The sequence below is a fragment of the Rhinolophus sinicus genome, chromosome 10, assembly GCF_057876585.1.
Source record: "Rhinolophus sinicus isolate RSI-liver-muscle chromosome 10, RSI-T2T, whole genome shotgun sequence".
In the NCBI taxonomy this organism is placed as follows: Eukaryota; Metazoa; Chordata; class Mammalia; order Chiroptera; family Rhinolophidae; genus Rhinolophus; species Rhinolophus sinicus.
Window position 1 is genome coordinate 5,058,904 of NC_142510.1, and position 18,915 is coordinate 5,077,818.

Genomic DNA, 18,915 nt, shown 5'->3' on the forward strand with positions numbered 1-18,915 from the left:
GGGATGGTGGGTTACACCCCCTGCAACTAAAGATTGAAAACGGCAACTGGACTGGGAGCTGAGCTGCCCCCCCCCCCACACTAGATTGAAGGACAACGATTTGGAGCTGATGGGCCCTGGAGAAACACACTGTTCCCCAATATTCCCCAATTAAAAAAATAAAAAGCTAAAAGAAAAAAAAAAGAAGGTTTCTGGGTCATAATCCCACTGGGCTGATAATCATCTAACTGACCAGGGACTTGCAACTCAATAAGACTTCTGCACAAATCTCTAATGTAATTCCAAAAACTACCCAGTAAAGCAATGAGGGCAGCTGGCAACTCGCCATTTTCAGAGGAAAAGGGAGTCCCAAGGGGTAAGAAGAGGGGGTGCGGGTAGGGATGCCAAGTACAGATTCCCAGCCCCAGAGATGCCAACAGAGACCTACTGGGAATTAATGCTCTTTAAAAGCATTGGGGGGGGGGGATGGGAGGAGGGGTTTACTGGATTAGAACTTTTGGGGCTCTGAGCTGTGGGGTTTGGGGAATAAGACTTACGGTCTCCAGCGTCTGGAATACGGGTTTCAGCAAACGGAGTGTCAAGGGTCTTAATTTCCAGGATCTGGGGTCTGGGTCCCAAGGGGCTTGGGTCCTGCTGCGACTGGGTGTTAAGAAATCTGGGGCCGGGGTTCTGGGGACCGTCAGGGTTTGGGATTATCTATCTTGGATCTGGATGCTGAGGAGCTGGAGGGTGGGTGTTTAAGAACCTGGGGCTTTGATGCGGGGGAGCCTCGGTTCCGCGCGAGCTGATAAAAGTCACGAGAAACGTCCCGCACAGCCCCGCGCAGCTACCTTCAGGCCCCCACCCCCCCGATTCCGCAGCGGACCCCACGATAAGCGCCGCCACTCTAGCGCGGCTGGGGACGGGGTGATGGAGGGCCCGCGGGAAGCGGCGCCTTTCAAGAGGAAAGGACCCTTACTTAGCATATGGGGCTGGTGGCAGCCGCGTGGTGTCAGACAAGCCGCCGTGGCCCAGAGAGGTTGAGCGACTGGCCCAGGGTCACAGAGCGTGCTCAGGCCCGGGCCGCGGGCCGGGCACTCACCTCGATGAGCGAGTAGTTGATCTCCACGTCCGACTTGACGAAGCCCCCGCAGCCCACCACGATGTCCTCGGAGCTGTGCGCGGGCGCGACGCCGCTCAGCACGAGCACCAAAGTGGCGGCCACCGCCACAGGCCCCGGCGGCCCAGCGCCCCGGCAAACCCGCATGACCGGACCCCTCGCACCCAACCCTCTGCAGGCCTCGCGGTCCCGCCCCTCACACCGCACGCTGCCCGCTGCTGCTTCCTTCTCGGCGGAGCTGACAGCCCAGGCCCCGCCCCGACGCCACCACGCATGCTCGCTCCAGCGCCACGCCCACGCCCTCAGGCAAGATGACCCCAGTGCACGCTCAGCACCAAAACGAGACCATGTGTGCCCTCTGGAGGTCTGGAGGACTCCGCGCACTGACAGGTGCCGTTGCAAGACGCGTGCCTACACGCAGAAACTCCCAACTTGAATTCCACTTTGGAATTCAGTATCCCTGAAACTGGAAAGGGCGAGTTGATCGAAGTATCCAACAACTTTCCCGAATCGTTTTGACCCATATTTCACAAGTCATATATAAGCTCAAAAACCACTTCAGGAATTTGTATAAATTGGTACATTTTTTCCATGATAAATGACCAATAAGTTTTTTTTTTTAAGCAAAATGTAGGTCATCTAAGTTCAGCATAACGTTTTAAAAGGTATTAAAAGTTTCTTTTAATCCCAGATCTGATGATATTTTCATAGAAACAAATTCTGATCGTTTTCCCCCCATACACAAGAGAGGCACGCAGTTTAATTTACTTTGGATTAGCTCTGTGAGATGAAGCATGATTTGTGTAAAAATAAGTTCAAATACCAGCGTGTTGTACTTTGTCCCAAGATTGAGTCTATACTATAACTTACACTGAATTTAACTGCAAGTCACCACATCAAAATAGACAAGAATTACTTTTTCTGACCTGGTGTTTGGAATTCTTCTATTTTTTCTCCATTAAAAAAAATCAAGCACTTTAGTTTTGATAGTTTTTATATTTTGTGTGTAAATAATGAGGTAAGAGAGGAAATTTCCCATGGGAATTTGCCATTGTGGCTCAGACGTAAGCAATATACAACTGTGACCACAAGGATCTTAAACTCTACAGGGGTTAAAATCTTCACAGTGGCTAGGTGGAACGGTAGCTCCTTTATGAGGGCATCTGATTCCAATTTCTTGCTTTGAATTCTCACTTGAAGTACAGTGAGACACTCAAATCTTCAGTTATGGAGAGAAAATGTTTAAATGATTGTTTTATTGATTGGAATTTGTTATTAATAACTAATATTAAAATATTCGCCCTTAAAAAAAATTGCTCTTTACCTTCCCTAACATGAATCCCTGGTGTGTCTTAGCAAATCACAAGGGGTTGAAAGCCACCAATTGGGAAGTGCTGGCCTATGGAAACTTCTCATCTCACAGAATGAGAAACCGAGGCCCAGAGAGGGAAAACGAGTTGTCTACCACTTTCTGCAAAGAGTCATGTGCTTGGCTGTTCACAGAGCTGGAAAGTACTTTGTGGTGCCGGAGTTCTGTTCTGGGCTCACCCCAACTGATTTCCTCTACATTCTTTCTAACTTCCCAACCATTCCCCCCCAAATTTCCACCATTCCCCTCAAATTCATCTTCAAATATATAAAGAAATGATGCACTAGGACTGTGGCAATGACACTTGGGTTGGGGGGTGTCCATGAAGAAGGGGCTCAATTCTCCCCATAATTTCCATCAGCCTCTACCAAAACCACATCAAATAAACAGACGTAATTTAAATGTAAACAGCAGACCTGCCACCCTCAACTCCAAGACAAATCCTTGGGTTCCTTGTATCTCTGCTCTTCCTGATGACCCAGCCAGGAAGACAGCTGACGTGGAAACAAAAAGAAAAGGGGCCATAAGCCCAGGGAACTCATGCATTGAGGCCCTCCCTGCAAGAGGCAGGAGAAAAGATGAGATCAAGACCCTGAGAAGTAACCAGGCAATGTGGAGGGAGCAAAAGGTGTTAATTCTGCACCCACATCTGCACCTGTGCTTGTCTGTCTGCACAAGCTGAGTTTGTCATTCCTATCTTGAAAGGAATGCCTGCTGATTGCAGAAGGAAAGAAAATAGAAAAGGAAAAGAAAATCAGGATTCCCATGATCACTGCTTTAGTACATTTCCCTGTTTTTATTTATGCATTTACAGGACATAGAGTCATTTCCAAAAAGAACTCATGGCTGGGCACACACCTTGCTGTAAGACACAGAAGAAGGTAAAATTACTTGACTTCCCCACTTTCCCCAACTTAAGCATATACTTTTTCCTTTGTGCAAAAAATATCATAGCCTATTTTATGGTATAATCTTTTTTCACTTAGCATTTAGCAACCATCGTTCCAAATTAATATATTTCTGCATTGGCACCTTGAACCACTGCTTAGTAACCTATGAATGAAATGATAATACTACTGCTAATAATAGCTCTTGCTGAACATTTGCCGGGCACGGTGCTAAACTCTTCATAAGCAACCTCAGAATCTTCGCACCACCCGAGAGGCAGACGATGTCCATCCCCACGGAGGAGGAGACTGAGGCTTCATCAGACGCCCCCCCCCCTGCCCCCACCTACCCCGGCTATTGGACACTTAGCACGTGCACACTTGCTGGGTTCTTTCCTGGGGATACATTCCAGGAATTGCAGACCCACGGTGTTCAGGAAGTTTGGGGTGATTCTCGCTGGGGCAGGAGGGTTATACGGAGATGCCACTGCACTTTCTGGGGCTGGGGGATCCCCCGGTGTCTGCTGGGGCCTCCCTGAGCCTCTTTTCACCCCTTCTGGCCCCACCCCCACAGCTCCGCTGGACCTTGCCCCCGGGCCTTGCAATCCGGAGCTCGAATCCCGTCCAGGCCTGCTGGGCCCCGCCTATTCCCCCCAGGCTAGGAGCGCGGGCGAGAAGGCTGCCAGGGACTAACGGTGGGGACTGACTGACCGACAGACCTACTGACGGACGGAGGGACAGAGGGCGCCCGATGGCGGCGCCTGGACAGCCATGCGTGGGACCAGGGGTGAGTGTCTCCCGCCAGCCCGATTCGTTTTTTTCTGGGCTTGGTAGATCTCTCATGTGGTGACACTGGGGAGGGTAGAGACCCCGCAAATTCAGGCCAGATGAGCAGCAGGGGAAGGCGACCCCTTTAACCAACTCAGCGCCCAGGAAAGCCCAGCAAGGTCAAAGGGGCCTCCAGACCTCCCAGCTACAGGAGAATTGGGCCTCTGTTTGCATGCAGCTTCAGCAAAGGACTCTAGGAAGTGGAGTTTACTGAGTGGCCTGTGAGGGTCGCAAACTCCCAGGATTTCAGGGGCCAGGTAGGAAAGGCAATAATAATAGCTGATGTTAATTAAGGGCTTACTTTGTGCCCAGCGTCAGGCTACCTGCTTTACTGGTACTGACCTATTTAATACAGCCCTTAGAGGTCGATTCTCTTATGATCCCCTTTTCCAGGGAAGGAAACTGAGGCACTAGGAGGTGGTGGTTCACATAGAGAGTGAACAGTGAATGCCAAGAGTAAAGACAACCCGTGGGGAGGGGATTGAGGGGCTGTTAATAAAACAGCAGAAAGAATGGAAGAGGCCCTGTTCTTTCAAATTCACATTCAAAGTTCTTCTAGGGTTAGAGAAGGCCAGTAGAGGGGCTGACATAAGAATCACAGCTGGAGAACAAGATTTGGGGTCAGACACGCCTGCCTGGAGTCCCCTCTGCCACTTCCTATTTGTGTGGGCCTGAAGGAGGCTGTCCCCCTCTGTTTCTGAGTCTGTGAAATTTGTAGGGACAGTAGCAACTACCTCCTAGAGTTGTTATAAGAATGAAGTGACAGTCTGTGCCCAGCACTCGTCATGGAACCCAGGTGTCCTAGACTCCAGGATCCAACCTCCTAAGTTCAAATCCCAGTACCACCACTTTCGAGCTGGGTGTTGTCGGCCAAGGTACTCAACCTCTCTGGGCCTCAGCTTCCTCATCTGCAAAACCAGTGTGATAACTGCATCTACCTCATAGGGGTTTTGTTAGCATTAAAGAAATAGAGAATTTTAAGGTACGCCAGAGTGCTTGGCACGTAATTCCATGTAAATATGAGAGGTTCAAAATGTTGCCTGGCCCCCTGAACCAGTGAGTTTGGGACCCCTGTGTTGTACCATCATAAGGATTGCCCTGGTGTTCCCTCAGGTCTGGAACCAGACAGAGCCTGAGCCTGCCGCTGACCACCTACTGAGCCTCTGCTTCCTGAAAACAGCAGGGGTCTGGGTGCCCGCCATGTACCTCTGGGTCCTTGGCCCCATCTACCTTCTCTACATCCACCGTCATGGCAAGGGCTACATCCAGATGTCCCCTCTCTTCAAGGCCAAAATGGTAGCCACTGCCTCTGGGAGCCTGGAACCAGACAATGTTTGGGAGGCGGGGAGGGGCAGGCTGGAACCTGGCAGAGACTTCAGAGTGGACACTCCTATCGAGGGGCACATAGGGTAGGGACAAGAAGGGAACCTGTTAATCAAACAGAGGCTGGCAAAATCTACACTCCAGAGGCGGCAGAGGTAAACTCAGTGGAACAAGGGTCACCCCAACAGATTTGGTAATAATGAAAATCCATCAACACACACAGCCCGACACTCACGCGTTCCTGGACAGTGTATGGCCACCATAACCTCGCACGCTGCTAAGGTGCAGTGTATACTCCTGGGATATGCAAAGTAATTTTAGGAACATGCTAGAAAAACCTTTTACATTTTTAACGGTTGGCATGGATGTTTATGTCCCTCCCACCCCTGGGAGTACTAAAGAACAGTTCTTAAACTTGGTAGGTATTTCTTTTAGTGAGTTAGAAAAACACTGGCATTCTAAATCCGCCCAACCACCCCCTTCTCCAAACTTTTACAATTGCCCTTCAAGGTCTATTCTTTCCCACACCACCTTGTTAAGTTTTATCCTATCGCCCACCATCTCTCCAGGGATTGATGCATTCTTCCTTAAAGAGCCAAATAGTACCTATTTGAGTACCTATTTGGTCAGTGGTCTCTGCCACTGTGGCAGGAAAGCAGCCACAGACCACAGTAAACAAACAGGCACAAAAAATAAATAAATGAGTATTTATAGTCACTGAAATTGGAATTTCCTATCATTTTTACGTATCATGACATACTGTACATTTTTTGAGTTTCGTTCAACGATTGGCAAGTGTCACAACCATCCTTAGCTCACAGGTGATACAAAACTCAGCCTGTGGGTGGTAGTGTGACCCTGGCTTTGATTAACTGACGTGCCAAAGAGAGACCAACTCATCTGAGAGAAGGCCTAGAGACATCCTGGTCCCGACAGAGTTTCTCCTTGATTTAACAGTAGGGATTGAAAGAGACTTGAAGAGAGTATAATTTTTTCACCCGGTGGGTGTCCTCTGAAGTTTCTCTCCTGTGCACTATTGAGCTCCATCCCCTGGGGTGGCTCGGTGGCCTTGTGGTACATTATTTATAGGACGATTACAGGTCCATAGATCTGCAGCACCCCTCACTGCTGTTTCTTCCACATCTTCCACATTGGCACCGTTAAATTATGACATTGGGATGGGACAGTGCCCCATCCAGAGCCACTGTCCCCTGGGACACGGGGTCACTGCCCAGTTTGCCACCATCTTACCTAAGCCTGTCTCCCCAGGTACTTGGGTTCGGCCTCATAATCCTGTGCACCTCCAGCGTGTCTGTCACTCTTTGGAGGATCCAGCAGGGGGCGCCACAGGCCCCAGAATTCCTCATTCACCCCACCGTGTGGCTCACCACAATGGTAACGACCTCCCCAGGCTGGCTGGCTTGCTCCTGGCTGCCGCTTTTCCTGCCCTGCTGAGGGTGTGGGGCAGAGTGGGGCTCCCTCTCTCCCTCCCCCGCCCTTCCTCTGGCCCTCCCCTCCCCCCACTTTAAGGGCGTGGCCTGACCCTGTGCAGACCTTCGCTGTGTTCCTGATCCACGCCGAGAGGAAGAAGGGGGTCCAGGCGTCTGGGGTGCTGTTTGGGTACTGGCTGCTCTGCTCTCTCTTACCAGCTACCAACGCCACCCAGCAGGCCTCACAAGGGGTAAGTGGGGCTTTGGCCACCTGGGGAAACCCATAGGCAGCTTCAGGCCTCCAGTTCCATTCTTCCTCCGCCCCTTTCCACACACAGGTGGTTCTCTACACCGAGACAGACACACACCTGCACAGGTCCACTCACACTTGCTGCCACCCAGCTGTGGCTCCACCTTCAAGCGCTCACACGGGCTCGGGCACAAACAGCCCACACTCCCACAGCGCACACGCACTGCCTGGGCGCAGACACACCGTGGGTTTGCGAGGTCAGAATTCCCGCGTGAAATTCCAAGCAGGCTTCGTACCAAAGGGCAAAGGGAGGGAAAAGAGAGACAGTCGGAAGAGGCAAGTCGTTCCAGAATGGTCACTGGCGGTTTGAACAAGCAAAGGAACGTACCTACGACGCTTGTCTTGGTCACTGCAAGGCGAGGAGGTCTCCAAATCTTCCCGCCAGAATCGTAACAGTTTATTCAGGGGCCTTAACGGGTTCAGTCACTTGTACCTCCAGATGGTCTCATGCCACCTTCTTCTCTTAGGGCTGCGTCACTGAAACAGCTCCCACTGGAGGAATGGCGGGTCGAGTGCACATTCCTCAGACAAAAGCGGGAGCCTCAGATTGCCCGGGGCCAGCGCTAGGGTCAACCGGAGAGCGTGTCCTCTCAATGACCTCCTCCAACATGCACTTCCGCTATATACATGCATGGTCCCCCATCTCACCTTTTCTCACTCTCACTTGTGCTCCCATGCATATATATTTACACACTCATTTTGCACACCCACCCTTATTTCCCTGTCTTAATCTGTACAGCAGCATTTTCACGTTAGGGATCATTTTATCTACTAAGAGAAAAATATACAGCCTAGACCAGGGTTTCTCAACCTCAGCACTCTGGACATAATTCTCTTTTTGGTGAGGGAGCCATGCTGTGTATTGTAGGATGTTGAGAAGCATCCCTGCCTGCCACGCAATACAGGCCAGTAGCACCTCCCCAGTGTGGTCACCCCAAATGCCTACAGACATTGCCATATGTTCCGGGGGGGGCAAAATCACCCGCCGCTGAAAACACATAGACATTCACCTAAGACCTCTGATTCAAAGTGATTGCAGCAGGCTTCATTCAGAGCATTATTTCTGAAGCCAATTGCTTACTGCATCCTGCTCCTAAGAGGAGAAGACAGAGAAACACCATTCTGTTCTCAAGGACAGATTTTTACAAACCCTCCATTGATTCATTCATGAAAGGTGGTTTCCCCCAGTTGACTTAATCACTCTTCCTGGTTAGACCCAGTGCCACTTCTGCCTTCTCTCCTGCAGGATTTCCAGAGTGACCCTTTCCGCCACCTGTCAACCTACCTGTGTTTGTCTCTGGTGGTGGCACAGTTTGTGCTGTCCTGCCTGGCTGATCGACCCCCCTTGTTCCCTAAAGACCCTCAGCAGTCTGTAAGTTGCCACGTCTCCAATCCATTGCCTCCCTGGTCCCTGTTCCCCTTCTGTTCTCAGTCTCCCCCAGTGACTGGAGGAAGTTGTAGACCTGTAATGTTGTATTCACTGCATCATTCAGCAATATGTGTACTGCATGGCTACTCTACGCCATGGTTGGCCAACTTTTTTCTGTCCAGAGCAAGGTAGAAAATATTTTAGGTTTTGTGGGCCGTGTGATCTCTGTGGCTACTCAGCTCTGCTGCTATGGCACAAAAGCCGCCCGACAGTATGTCAACAAAGGAATATGCATGTGTTCCAATAAAACTTATTTGCACAGACAGGCAATGGGCTGAATTTGACCCCCGGGGCCTTAGTTTGCCAACTCCTGTTCTGTGCCCCAGCTAGGAGCTAAGAATCCATGGTGAACAAGCAGATGTAGTTCCTGTCATCATGCAGCTAACAGCCCAGTAGGGGAACCAGACATTAATCACATAATTACACAATTGCACGGAAAATTATAACCGGGGCACATGCTCTGCAGGAGAACTTTATGATCCACGAGCATTTACAATAGGTTGTAAACCTACATTGAATTAATCTGTGCAATCAGGAAAGAATTCTCTGAGGAACAGACTGTTAATCTGAGATCATCTAAAAAAAAATAGCTCAACTGCTTGAAAAATCAAGTTAAAACCATAATGGGACTTTTTAAAAATAAGAATGGCAGAAAAAATATTAAAAATGGATAACAAGCTGTGATGACAGAGATGTGGTGAAATGGGCACTCGTGTGCCCTATTGGTGAAGAGTATAGATCTGTGCAATTTTTCTGGAGCAGCTGGCAAAATCTCAGGACAGAGCCCTCTCCACCTTCTTACCACTTTCACTGAAGGATATTGTTGAAAATGTTGTGTATGTCCTGGTCCTTGCTTTGAGAACTTCCTGGTCTCAGTGTTAATAATAGTTTTTCTTCTGGGAAACTGTTCATTCTTAACTTGTAGCTACTGTCAGTCTCGTGGCCCAATCCCTTTTTGCCTTGCCTGCTAGGAAGCACCAAGCCCCGTGGTGTCCACCTCTGACAAGTAGTCAGGGCACCTCAGTGTACACTGTTGGTGCTAAACTCATGGTCAGTTCATCCTGTCTCCCTGCCCTTGGTTCCCCTTGCCATATACTGGCCATAGAATGTGAGACTGAGTCCTCCCTCTGCCCCATCTTTTGTTTTTACAGAATCCATGTCCAGAGGCTGGGGCCTCCTTCCCCTCCAAAGCCATGTTCTGGTGGGTTTCTGGGTAAGTAAAGTAGCCGGGAAGGGGGTGGGATGGTGCCTCCGCCCTCCCCCCTGCATTTGCTGCCCTGAGTCACCACTACAGCTCTTCCCCCATAAGCTCCCCCTCAAGGTCAGCTGGCTTTCTCCATTCCAGCCTCAGTGCTTCCCTCTTAGATTTCAGTATGTCCAGCATACACAACCCACTCATTGGAGTGAGATCTGGGTTTGAATCCTGACTCTGTCTCTTAGCCGGCCGTATCACAAACATTCGGAGTCTCGGTTCCCCCTCTATAAAATGGGAACAACTCTACCTTCATTAAATATTACGTGCTTAGTGTTTATACATAGCAGGTGCTCAATAAAATCATACCTCAGGCTCAGCTTCATTCATTCCACCAACATTTAATAAGTACCTACTATGTGCTGTATACCAGGGATGAGGAGGTAAACACCAAATCTTTATCACCCGGAGGCTCCCAGGCTGGTGGAGAAGACAGATGTTTCCCCAGGGTCAGCACACCATGCGCTGAGGGTGTGCCCACCTACCGCACCTCTTCCTGACCACCCTGCAGTCAGCTCTGTAGCACCTAGGTTTAAATCTTAGTCCCACCACTTCCTGGCTGTGTGACCTTGGGCAAGCTACTTAACCTCTCTGTGTCTCAGTCTCTGCACCTGTAAAATCAGGATGATAATAGCATCTGCCTCATAAGGTTGTGAGGATTAAATAAGATACAGTTTGTGTATAGAAGCACTTAGAACAGGAGCTGACCCATAATGAGAATTATATAAAGCAGTTGTTAAATAGATGAAAATAGGATGCTCGAGGGTGTGGAATTGGTGGCAAGAGCATAGAGGTGCTAGAAGAAAACAGATCTAGAGCTCTGTTTCCCTAACGTAGGCATTTATGGACCATTCTTCAAGCGTTTGCCTTATTAGGGTATCCCTCTTATGCTACATGCTTGATGTTCTTTTCTTTAAATCAACTCACTTTTCCTACTTTTTTTGAAAGGGAAACTTTAGCACTGCCAAATTAGAAAAATCCATAGATTGCCACAGAGAACTCCAAACAGAATTTCAGTGAAATCCAAGCAATGTTAATAATTCCTAGATCAGACAGTTGCTTGCCTGAGTTTGTTTTGTGTGAGGAAAGGGAACTTGGAAAATCTTAGCACCAAACGAGACCATCTCCTTGGTGGCATTAGAAAGATTAGAGAGACCTAAAAAGAAAATAATTCTCCCCCTGTGGAACTATAGTAATTAGTTTCCTGCATATGTGTGTTGGTTCGCAAACTGGCCCAGTACCCAGAGAGCAAAGAGAGGCGGAAAAGGCAGGTCACTCCAGAATGGTAGGTGGCGGTTTTAACAAGCAAAGGAACTTACCTACAACTCTTGTCTTGGTCACTGCAAGACGAGGAGGTCTCCAAACCTTCCCGCCAGAATCGTAATAGTTTATACAGAGGCCTTAACTGGGTTCAGTCACGTGTGCCATCCAGATGGTTTCATGCCACCTTCCTCTCTCAGGGCTGCGTCCTTGAAACAGCTCCTGCTGTAGGAATGGCGGGCAGAGTGCACATTCCTCAGCCAGGAGAGGGGTTAGGATGCCTGGGTCCAGCTGTGGGGGTCAACCCATAGTCACTTCCTCTTGATGACCTCCAACAATGTGCCAACTACAGTCATGTTATATATGAGTCCCATGCACTGGGAAACGTTCATTTTAAGGTGAGAGAGAACATTGAGGTCCTTTGATGGGAAGTGATTTGCCCAAGGTCACAGAGTTGATATGTGGCTTCATGTGTGCCCTGTGCCAAATCTTGTGCCCTGTGCCAGGAGACAAGGATAAAGACAAGCACTGTCTTTGCCCCCGTGGAACTGACGATCCAATGGAGGAGACAGACACTAAATAAATAATCAGACCAAAAAAGTAAATAATCATAACTGAAACAAGTATTATAAAGAAAAGCTCAGGAAACCATTGGATCTTATAATAGAGGAATCTATCTGGACTGGGGGCTCATCTAGTGGGCTTCTAAGGAAATCCCATCTAATTCAAGGTGAAAGACAAGTAAGAAGTGACGAGGTGAGGCGTGGAGGAAATGAGTTTTGAGTAGAGTGAGTGGTATGCATATGCAAAGGTCCTGAGGCCCCTGGCTGGAGCAGTGAACGAGGAAGAGAGTGAGGACATTTAAAACTGAAAAAGGAGTTCAGGTTTCCCATGTAAAGGTAGTTTTCAGCACTGGATTTCTGACTTCTGGGGAGATTTATTTCCCTTGCCACAAAGACTGTCCTTTGGTGAAGTCATTTGCTATCTCCGAGCCTCTATTTGCTTCCTCATATATAAAATGGGTCAATAGTAATCTACCGTATAGCTTCACGCGAGAATTAAATGAGATCTTTAGAAACTGAGAAGTGCCCCACAAATGTTAGGTGCAGTTCAATTCATTGCTTTCCTTTTACCAACGGGCCAGCAAAGATGCAGAGAGGTCACGTGACTCACCCAGGGTCCCACAGTTCCCAGGCCAGGACTTTGCAGGGGCAGAAGGCAGGAGGAGCTTGCACTGGTTATCCCTGTTTTACAGGCTGGTCTGGAGGGGCTATAGGAGGCCACTGAGACCCACAGACCTCTGGTCGCTTGGGAGAGAAAACACCTCGGAAGAACTTGTTTCCCAGCTTGAAAGGGAGTGGAAAAGAAACCGCAGGGCGGCCCAGCGGTGAGTGTGCAGTAGTGGAGAGCTCAGCCCCATGTCCGGTCAATGAAGCTCATGGTTTGGCCCCCAGTTCAATCCCCAACGCTACTCTGAGCTCCACCTCCCTTCCTCCCAGCTGATCTTATCACTAAGCATTAACTAGTTGGGCTCAAGGTGCATTTCCTCCCAGAGTGCTTTGCAGGTTCCCAAAGGAGACTGACAAAGTGGGGTTTCCTCAAGGTCCCCAGAAGGAAACTCCAATGGTGGAATGGCGGGCAAGAAACAGAAGGGATATTTGAGGACTGCGGGTGGAGAGTTGGGGGATGGTCCATACATGCAGGCGACCACTCACTATTACATCACGTGAGTGATTCATTTCCTGGGCCTCAGTTTTCTTACCTGTTCAATGGGGATGTCATTAGCCCCTAGCTCATAGCCTGTGGGAGGTGAAAAAAATGAATTTAGAAAAGAACTTAGCGAAGTCCTCGAAAATGGTAAAATCTCAAGCAATATCCTTTACCCAGAGGATTTCAAGTTCTTTCCAGTCCTGACCACCCTGCCTCTTGCCCTCTGTGACATCTCTGGAAACTTCTGTGGGGCCCTTGGAGTTTGAGGAAGCAGTTTGGGAGCCCTTGTTCTAGAGAAATGAACTGTCCACATCAATTAAACCTGGGGTTAAATGCCGCCCTGTCATTGAGTAGTTGATGACCTTGGACACGTTCCTTAACTTCACCAGACCTTGGTGTTTCAGGGTACAGACAAAAATTAACTTAGCTCGTTATCTGTGTATTGGTCTCCTCCTAAAACATGTCCCATAACATGCCAGTTCAGCAACTCCCGCAGAATGAGAGAGCCTCTCTCCCCTAGCTCCCATATTGAAAATCCCAAGGAAGGCCTCTGATTGGCTGGCTCAAGTCATGTGCCTCTCAGGGGCCACTCCCAGGGCCAGGAGGTCGGTCCCATGATCCGTGGTCCCTTCAGAGCCACAAAGGGAGGGAAGGGGCTGCTCCCCAAAGGAAGGAGGTATGTTTTTCCAAAAGGTCTGAGTAATATGAGCAAATCAAGGCAGCAGTTCTCTCTCTCACCCACGGCATATATTGTTGAACTTCTGCATCACGCTTAAATTACTTTTGAGTGGCAGAATTCGTTCAGAAAAGGAGGTCCTCACCCCCTCGTTCCCAGTTCTGGGCTCCGCGGCCGGCATGAGAAAGATAGTCACCCAACATTGGAACTAGCAGTTGGAAACATTTTCCAGTACAGCCTGGGAATCCATAAACAGTGGGCAGAGAAAAAGGAGGAAGGCATGCTTATACAAAGAGCCAGTGCAGTCGTTCTCTGAGCTGACTGATTATACACAGAGAGAACTTTGGTTTTGTTTCTGAAATATTTTGCAACTTTTGGGGGAAGGGAGAGCATGTCATCCTGAGAGGTCATAGACCAGCCCCCTGCTGGCCGAGTCAGGTTCCCAAGGTAGGCTTCCCACATGGTGTTATGTTGTTCTTGTTCTTTGGGGTTTCTTGTCTTGTCTTGTTTTTTTAATAAGTTGCCAACATTTAAGACATTAGAAGCCTCTGGCTTCCCCCTTCCTTCTCACCCTCCCTCACCCTAGCTCTCTCCGTGGCCCCTGGTTATGACCAAGGGCCAGGGATCTCATTGTTTCAAGGCTGCTTGAGCGCCCATCTGTGGTTTTATCCAGACTGGGAGTGCCAGGCCCACAGATATCAGCCTGATTGTAAACCACTTATGGGCTGGCTCATTGTGGGAGAAGAGAGGGCTGCGTATTGGACCACAAAGTGCCTGAAGGCAGAGCCGGGATCAAATCCCAGTTCTTTTACTTCTCAGCTGTGTGCCCTTGGACGAGGTCACCTTCTGGGCCTTAGTTTCCTTATCTGTGAAATGGGGATAACACCTGGTTTACCAGGTTCCTAGGAGGACTAAGGAGCGACTGGCACATAGTAGGTGCTCAGTGCCTGTGCATTCCCATCACCTTCCATGAGGCCTTAGGGCTGCCCTCCTGCCCACCCCACCCCTGTCCTGCCTGTTTGTCTCATAAGTGGGTCCTCTGGGGGATAAGGCAAAACAGGTGAGGGATCGGGGCTGGAGCTATGCCCGCCCATCCCCTTGCTGGGAACAAACCCTGTAATGGTGGATCCTGCTGCCAGCAGCTCAGCTGCCACCTAAAGGACTGTCTTAGTCCGTTAGGGCTGCAGTAACTAAATACTATAGACTGAGTAGCTTATAAACAACAAATTTATCTCTCACAGTTCTGGAGCCTGGAAGTCCAAGATGAAGGCACTGGCAGATATGGTGTCTGGTGAGGGCCCACTTCCCAATTCATACATGGCCATCTTCTCTCTGTGCCCTCACACGGCAGAAGGGACAAAGCAGCTCGCTGGGGTGTCTTTTATAAGGGCACTAATCCCCTTCAGGAGGGCTCCATCCTTGTGACCTAATCACTTCCCAAAGGCCTCACCTCCTAACACCATTGCATTGGAGGTTAGGATTTCAACTTACGGACCTGAGGGGATACAGCATTCAGGCTAATGAAGGACTTTCTCCTGTCCCCAAGGCACACCAAGGCAACGGCATTAGAAAGGAAAGGAAGCCGTGGCGGGGCAGCCTCAGAGACCGAGGCCTTCTTACAGCAAGAAGGGAGCAAGAGGGGCCTACTGCTGAAAGCCATCTGGCAAGTGTCCCACTCTACCTTCCTCCTGGGGACCCTAAGCCTCGTCATCAGCGATGCCTTCAGGTTCACGGTCCCCAAGCTTCTCAGGTGGGTTCAGGCCTTGGGTGCTTTGCTATGGTTGGCGGTCCCTTCATGGTGTCTTTCCAGGGCTGGGGGACTTCAGCTCTCTTGCCTCTGCCTAGACTTCTGGTGCTCAGGGCACTGGAGGGGCGATGAAAGGGTGCTGAGGAAGGACAAAAATAAATGAGAAAGTGACCAAGCTCAGGGAGAGAGGAGTGAACGCTAACCTGACTGAGAGTTCGCTTTTGCTGTAAAACAAAACACCCCAAGTGAGGGGCTTAAAACCACTTATTTCCTCATGATAATGTGGGTCAGCAGTTTGGGCTGGGCTCAGCTGGGCGGTTCTTCTTTTCTTGTCTGGGGTCAGCTGTGGGGCTCTGGGGCTGGCTGGGCACTGGGCCCAGATGGTCTCAGCCGAGACAGCTTGTCTCTGCTCCACGCGGTATCTCATCCTCCAAAAGGCTAGTTCCCGCTCATTCACATGGCCATTTGGGGGCGGGGGGGTCCCACACGGACCCTTGCAGGGTTCTCAGACATAAAGCAAAAGGTGCATTTTCTCTTGAGGTCTGGGCACGAGACTGGCACAGTTGCACCTCCACTGTGTTTGGTTGGCCAAAGCTGATTGCACAGTCAGCCCACATTCAAGGCAGAGTGGATTCGTTTGCTTGGGCTGCGGTAACAAAGTGCTATAAACTGGGTGGCTTAAACAACAGAAATTTATTTTCTCACGGTTCTGGAGACCGCAAGTCCAAGATCAAGGCGCTGGCAGGGTTGGTTTCTTCTGAGGTCTCTCTCCTTGGCTTTCAGACAGCCATCTTCTCACTGTGCCCTCACATGGTCTCTCTGCACATGTGTGCCTCTGGTATCTCTGTGTGTGTCCACATTCCCTCCTGTAACACGGACACCAGCCAGATTGGACAAATGGCCACATTTGAACCTGTTTGCCTCTTTCAAAGCCCCACCTCCGAATACATTATATTCTGAGGTACTAGGGGGTTCAGATTTCAACATATGAATTTTGTGGGGACCCGATTCAGCCCATCACAGGTGGGGATAGAAACTCCACCTCTTGATGGAAGGAGCCACAAGTCACGTTGAAAACAAGCGTGGGTAGTGGGGGAAATAATTACAGCCATTTTTTTACAAAAAAAAAAAACCTGCCACACCGTCTGACCCTCCAGACCTGGTTGGCACCTGTGGGAACCCTGTCTCACCAGCCTTACCTTCTCCCTCCCTCTCCCACAAGCCTTTTTCTGGAGTTTATCGGCGATCCCAAGACCCCCGCCTGGAAGGGCTATCTCCTCGCGGTACTGATGTTTCTTGCCGCCTGCCTGCAAACGCTGTTCGAGCAACAGCACATGTACAGACTCAAAGTGCTGCAGATGAGGCTGCGAACGGCCATCACTGGCCTGGTGTACAGAAAGGTGAGGCCTGGGGAGAGACGTGGGCCTTTCCCTTCTCTCCATCCTGTCCCAATTTACTTACGTGCAAACGGTCCACCCAGGAAGGCTTACGTCACTGAATTGTTAATATCGCAGGTGCCCGAGAATACGTCATTCATTACTTCTTTCACAGTTGCTTGCACTAACTGCACTCTCACCTCCTTGGTTATTTCCATAAGGCCCTGCGTGATATGACCCTGGGACCTCTCCAGCCTTGTCACATTACACACCTCCTCCTCTCTTGCTCACCCTGGTCCGGCCACAAACACACCAAGCACCGTCCCACCTCAGGGCCTTTGCACTTGCTGTTCCCACTGCCTGGACACCCTTTCCTCCACGCCTCATGCAATTAACTCCCATTCACCCCCTTGAGGATAAAGGGCTCACCTTTGGGCTGTGTGGAAACCAGATAAAGGTGGATGGTCAGTTATGTTGCCAGGCAACACTGCTTACGGGAAAAATGACCCCTGACCCACTGGTAAATTGCATCTGGGCTGGAAGTTCTGTCAGGGAAATGTGAACCCCTGGTGGGAAGCCATAGCTCTGGGCTTCTCTCTGTGCAGTGACTCTTGTCCCCTTGCTGGGACCCTGGAAGCGAAACCCCTGAGACTGTTGCTGTAACAACTATTCGTTCCTGTGGGGTCTGGAGCATGTAAGCCAAGGTGATTCTGTCCCGTGTGAGTCTCTTTCTCTCACACCTGAGCTGTCACCTGGGGGAGGAGGGGGGCAAAGGGGGTGTCCTGAGGGCATTGCTCTCCCCACACCCCAGCCTTAGGGAAGCCTCCATCTCCTGATAAGGTCAGGCCCTCCGCTCTACTCTCGGGCTGCTTCTGTGTCATCTTCTTTGCCACATCTGGGGATTTGACATCTGGGGCTTTACTGAGCCAGGAGGGACTGTCCCTCCTGGGCTAGCTAATGCCTAAAGATAGTAAATGACTCACCTGAGAGCATACCTTTCATGTGCAAACCAGCCAATCCAGGGCCCATCCCCAACCCCTGCTTTGTGGGGCTCTCCCACTCGGGGCCCCTGTCCTCTGCCCTAATCCCCTCAGGGCCAGACAACTAGGGACAGTCCTATGCCCCAGAGCCTGCTGGAATTACTGAAACAAGCCCACCCTACACCTGCTTACCCTGCCTGACCCTCCTTCCTGTGAAAACCACAGTACAGGCTCTGGCTCACTGTCTCCCCATCCCTCTCTCTGTCCAACCTGGTGCTTCCCCGAGTGGCCCCCCATCACATGGAGGGCCCCTCCTCTTGAGATCTGTGAGTATAAAAGCTTTCTTGTCAGTGGCAACCGTCTCCTGACCTATGGGCCTTGTCATACCTGAATAATAGTAAAATCTGTATTTTAAAAACACTTCTTCGTAGCACTGACCATAATTACCATTACAGAACGAACTACGTGAGCCTTTAATTTTGTTGCCCCCTCAAACTTCACTCCCAGCAGATCAAGGCCCCTGCCTGCCTGTGTGGTTCCCAGCTGTATTCTCAGTACTCAGCTCAGGCGGAGGCACACAGTATGTGCTCAATAAAGACTTGAAGATTTTTTTTTTTTTTTTTGGAGAATTTCTACACTCAATCATTCCCGGCTCATTCCTTCACCGCCTCACTTCTAGTAGGACTTAACATTCAACAGGCTGGAAGGGGTCCACTGTGACCCCAGGATTAGGGCAGATTTGGGGCTGCTAGAGAACCAGGTAGATGTCTGAGTGGCCCATTCAATGCCTGCAGGGGTCCATCTAACACCCTGTTGAGCCCTTGTGGTGCTTCAATCATCCTGGATTCCAACCCTGGCCTAGCCACTTACTGAGCCTTTCAGCAAGTTTGTGGATGCCTCTGTGCCTCAGTTTCCTTAGCTGTAAAATGGGAGTAGTAATTCTGCCTTTCATTGAGTCTAGTCTCACTTTAACACTCCTGAAATCAAGAAGTGTCTTACTTTAATTGGCATTGATTTTTTTTTTCCTGAACGATATAAAAACAGAGGTTTCCTTCATGGCGTTTTAGATGGAAGGAAATAGGGCAGTACCTGCTCCATGTGGTCGTGCCATGTGCTCATCATAGAAAGTGACGAAGCTGATCACTGAGCACCGGGGCCTGCGACCTAGTGAGCACTGGGCGAACGAACGACTGCCATCATCCCGAACCCAAGGCTTCTGTGTATCATGTGATTAACTGT

At 49.9% G+C, this 18,915-nt stretch overlaps 2 protein-coding genes across 2 annotated transcripts in view; one reads left to right on the forward strand and one right to left on the reverse strand.

Annotated features, from left to right (window-relative positions):
- LOC109433856 (BOS complex subunit NOMO1) overlaps positions 1-1,348 on the reverse strand; it is a 45,442-nt gene extending 44,094 nt beyond the window's left edge. Inside the window, exon 1 of the mRNA XM_019710385.3 lies at positions 1,082-1,348. Within this exon, the coding sequence (XP_019565944.2) occupies positions 1,082-1,246 (165 nt within the window). The 5' untranslated portion in view covers positions 1,247-1,348. The remainder of the gene's footprint in view (positions 1-1,081) is intronic.
- A 2,643-nt stretch (positions 1,349-3,991) lies between these two features.
- The window catches only part of ABCC6 (ATP binding cassette subfamily C member 6), a 47,051-nt gene continuing 32,127 nt past the window's right edge, over positions 3,992-18,915 (forward strand). The window contains exons 1-9 of the mRNA XM_074322978.2: positions 3,992-4,142; positions 5,297-5,479; positions 6,776-6,901; positions 7,059-7,187; positions 8,493-8,618; positions 9,827-9,888; positions 12,443-12,574; positions 15,120-15,323; positions 16,543-16,720. Of these exons, the coding sequence (XP_074179079.2) occupies positions 4,107-4,142; positions 5,297-5,479; positions 6,776-6,901; positions 7,059-7,187; positions 8,493-8,618; positions 9,827-9,888; positions 12,443-12,574; positions 15,120-15,323; positions 16,543-16,720 (1,176 nt within the window). The 5' untranslated portion in view covers positions 3,992-4,106. The remainder of the gene's footprint in view (positions 4,143-5,296; positions 5,480-6,775; positions 6,902-7,058; positions 7,188-8,492; positions 8,619-9,826; positions 9,889-12,442; positions 12,575-15,119; positions 15,324-16,542; positions 16,721-18,915) is intronic.